Below are 4,540 nucleotides of genomic sequence, written 5' to 3' on the forward strand. Positions count from 1 at the left end.
AAAATACACTTGAAACTTGCATAATGAAGTGAGCAAAACTGTCCCTGAATGAGTAAATATCAAACACAAACCAGCAATATCAATGCAATTTGAAAAAATCCATGAAGAGATAAGTGGTCACAATGAAAAAGCTGCTTGAGAAAAACCTACTTTAAAAAAATGTAGTTCCCTCATACAGAGCACATGAATGATTCACAGCTTATTTTAAGTGCAATCTATATTTTCAGGAAAGCCTCACATTGAGGAGGGTCCAACTATGTGATTGTTTAACCACTCGGGTTAGAACCTGAATAAAACAGTAGATAGATTTCTATTCTTACAAAGAGTAAACAGTGGTTTTTTAGAAAGTAGGTTTTCACAGCCACGCCTAATCCAAATGTAGTTTTCCAGGGAAGGCCGCAGGGTTGAGCTCAACACACTGCCTAGTCCAGAAAGCCACACCGGATAGTGGCTTTTAAAATCTGGACTGCTTGAGACGCGTGCCCTGAGTGTGCGCAGACCCATGGCCTCTCTTTAGGAGGCTCAGAGCTTGGCCAGTGGAGGCAGTGGCACGACTGCAGGAGGTCTGTGCGGCACACGACAGGATGGCGATGAGCTGCAGGTTTCCGCAAGCCTGCGCCAGCTCCAGCGGGGTTTGGCCTGCATGGTTCCTCATGCTGCGGGAGAACATGCGAACATCACCGTTCATCAGGACAGCAGTCCCCGCTAAACCATTCCATTGTATTTCAAGCACAATGCATGCCACTGCATAGATTTTGACGGATGTGCTGTCATTTCCTAAAGAAGCTAGTAGCACGTGGACACTGGAGGAGCCAGTGGGGGGGGGGTGGGGTGGCACGTGCCCCCCCAATGATCTGATCGAAAACCGTAATTTCGATCGGATCATTGGGGTTTATTAGTAATAAATCGGCATTTTGTGACCCCCACTGCCACTGTGTAGCATATTATTATGTGCCAGGGACTCGGAGATGATAAGACAATGGTCCGAATCCATAATTGGCAATAAGTAACGGCAAAGTAATTATAAGTGACTCAGAATTGTGCGCAGTTGTGTATACAGTACACGACTTCCCTGAAGGCATTCCTTCAGCGAGCGCGATGCCGATCACACGCGGTTCGAATTAGACCCTCGATCGATGGCTGCACCATCGCCGCACACGCGTCGAATAAAAAGCAAGGGACAAGTGCTTACTTGATAATTGGTTTTTTACCCTTCTATCTGGCAACAAAACTGACACCTTTCTACAAGGAATCATGTTTGCATAGACCACAATACCAGCAGCCATAATGCAAACAAAAACTCTGATAATATATGCACTGTCCTTGAAGTTGATTGGTCCACATCCGAGACAGCTTTCCTTAGAGCCTATTCTCACATGGGTTGGACCAGATGATGCCAAAAGGCGCACAAAAACGAAAAAACGAGCTTTATAGCTCATTGAATTTCTCCCAGTATCAATAAAAATTCCGATTCCGTTGTGCAGGAAACTCACTGTAGATGGGCCCCGCATGACAGGAGCAGCCCCACGCACGCTGCACTGCCCGATCGCACAGCCTTGTGCATAACGGTCTCGCCCACATGATCCTGGGAAGAAATGCACACTTTACGACCGAGCACTGCACACAGACGAGAACTCTGAACTTCATGTAGACCTGACTAAGGTACACGCATAATAGAGTGACCGTTCAGTGTTGCTGATGAGAATTGCAGCAGCAGGAGCTGCCTGCCAGACAAGAGACGGTTCAATCAGGTTCAGATACCAAGTAGCCACCGGTGTTGTGCATCACGGCTGGGAGTCGAACCTAGGTCCCTGGGATTGTGGTGCAGTTTTTTTTGTTAAATCACCAAAAAATAACCCTTCCCCAAAAGCTTCTCACCTGTGAGTTGACGTCGCTGCCGGTCTGCAGGAACATGAAGAGGCCGTGCGCGTGCCCTCCTCGAGCCGCGAGGTGGGCCGGCGTGTGCCCTGCCGGGGCCGCGTCCCAACTATTGCTGGGCTCCAGCAAGCGGGACACAGCCAGCGGCTAGCAAACCGGGAGATGGAATATAACGAAACGACAATTTTTTGGTTAAATAAAAGATACACGAGTCCGGCAAGTAACAAAAATTCATCCCTTCACAGCTCAGAAATTTGTTAGTATGGAGCTTACTATGAACAGATTAATGATTTGTTGAGTTGATTATGTATATTCTTAAAGTTAAATTTACTACATTGTAACGAATTAAATTCACTCCTTTAATCCAACTTACTGATATGGCATTGGGAGGCCTTCATTCAGCAGTGGAGTAAAGGGGAAACTGATGATGCGATAGGTTCATTATCAAACTATGTCAAGTTACGTTGGGCATTTACAAATAACGGCGGTGCAAACACAAACCCACATATACTTTCACTTTAATTTCAACCACAAGGCGAACGTCAGACATTTCCTTGTAAATATGTATTAAGCATCACTCAAATATACGATATTAATTTTTTGTATTGAAAATGTACATGCCTCGCGGTTAGGCTAAAGCTGTACTGCTTACGCACACACTCCTCAACAGTTCATCTACAGCAAGATACGCGTAGTCTTTTGTTATTGCCACTGTTAGAGGAGGTCCTCCTATAAAGATCCGTGTAGAATTCCTGCACATGCATTACGATTCCATAATGCTCTAGGAAATATTATCGTAATTATGATTTACCAATCAGTTATGATTTACCAATCATAAACTTCATTTTTGACGATTTATTGACCCCATTGCTTGGCATGCGTGAGCATCTTCAACAATTAAAATTATGAATACGGTATTTTAATATTGTCTAAACGTTAATTTTCAACGTGGCAATCAGGAAGGCTCTCCTGGTTAAAGAAAGGACAGTAATTCAATTTCACAGCCCCTTGTCAATCCACTGCTGGATGAGGCACCTCCCCACGCCGGCGGTGTCATTGGGAGTTGTCCTGCCATACATACTTGGTGAGCATAGACTTGGGGGCATACACAAGTAGAGTACCGTACAGCAAAGGATTTGATGCGCACTACCACCTGCTGCCCATCACACAGATAGCAGCCCACAACACCCACCCAAAGTGCTATATCCAGATTGAAGTCTTCTTCTGGGTTTGCGAGATGTGACAAGATTGAACGCATGTCGTGTGACACGTGGTCATAGGCGCAGCGTTAACTCGACGGAATAAATCAAGATGCCTTCACCCTGAGCTTCCACCCCAACTGTTCCGCCTGAATAGAGGTCGTGTCCAAGTTAAATATACCCAATCCAGTTTGTCTCGCATGCGTAGAGCTGCCCCACATTTAGTGATGCAGATAGGGGTCTCATTGATACTTAACGGTGGTAGTTAATCCGCAGGCATTTACACAACCGGTGTTCGATTTATTGTAACGTGTTATAGAACGTAACTAGAATAACCGTCAGGAATTCGACAACAGATAAACGAATCTTCCTCCTTAAATCGTAGACAATTGGCGGGGTTTATCACTATAAACGCAACTCGCATTTACGTCCATCAGCCCATGAATCTTCGGCACATGTACTTTCCAGCAGCATAAGCTCCAGTCATGCCATGGGTTTCTGTTAAATTCTGCTAGAAAACATTTGGTTCCGAGCTCCAATGGACTGATGGACCCGAACCCTACAATGTGGCTATAAATCCACATTGATATAAAGCCATATTGTATAATATTTATCACAAACCACCAATGCTTTCAATACGTTTTTTTGCCCTCACGAAAGCTCTAGAGTCAATGAACTCGCCTCTATGTATTAACTTATTTGGAACCGTGCTAATCGGGAGGTGTAATTCTTACGATTGAAAACTAAGCACAACACTGCAAATCAGTGCACCACTTCTTGAGTTTGATGCCCTCTTACCTCGCCGTTGTACTCGAGCAGAAGCATTCTGTCTTCGTCACTGCCCCTGTACGTACAAGTTGTACTAAACCCTCGGTCAACCACCCCTGGTCGAATTCCAACACGGACCCACCGCTACCCTCCGCATCAATAACAGCCACATGTCGCACGTGCGCCCGGCCTTTTATACCTTAGAAGTGAGTGACGTCACGCGCGGGGGCGTGACTTACAGTGGCAGGCGGAAGCCCCGCCCACGAAGGCGCGGTTTTGATGAGGGGGCGTGCTCTCGCTCGGAGGTGTCAGCCAATGGGAGGCGGTGGGCGGGGCTTGGCAGGTCCACGTGGCCGAGCCTACGTGCGCTGGCGCGCGAACACATTGGGCTCCTTGGGTTTCAGCTGCAAGCACTTCAAGAATCAGAATATTTAATTTATAAAATAATACAAATAAAACATAATAAAATACTATTTATTTAATAAAAATAAAACATAATAAAATACAATTCTCACAGTGAGAATTGTGTTTTATTTTTATTATTTTATGCTTTCCCTTCTACGTGACTTTACCGAAAGAACCAAGAAGATGAATCTCTGCAGTCACGAAAGCTTTAAATCGAAATTTAATTTATAGTGGAGGAATACGATGAGCTAGAATGCTCTCTTTCCCCACAGATATTCCAGTAGGGGCAG

The 4,540-nt window shown here is 45.2% G+C and overlaps 1 protein-coding gene across 1 annotated transcript; it reads right to left on the bottom strand.

Moving 5' to 3' along the window:
- Positions 1-454: 454 nt before the first annotated feature.
- On the bottom strand, positions 455-3,994 carry ANKRD37 (ankyrin repeat domain 37). Its single transcript, XM_078863405.1, has 4 exons — positions 3,876-3,994; positions 1,879-2,025; positions 1,494-1,585; positions 455-656 (listed from the first exon to the last, which is right to left on the bottom strand). The coding sequence occupies exons 1-4, from the start codon at positions 3,900-3,902 to the stop codon at positions 455-457; spliced, it is 468 nt and encodes a 155-aa protein (XP_078719531.1). The 5' UTR covers positions 3,903-3,994.
- Between the last annotated feature and the right edge of the window lie 546 nt (positions 3,995-4,540).

This window comes from Lampetra fluviatilis, chromosome 15 (genome assembly GCF_964198595.1).
Source record: "Lampetra fluviatilis chromosome 15, kcLamFluv1.1, whole genome shotgun sequence".
Classification (NCBI taxonomy): domain Eukaryota; kingdom Metazoa; phylum Chordata; class Hyperoartia; order Petromyzontiformes; family Petromyzontidae; genus Lampetra; species Lampetra fluviatilis.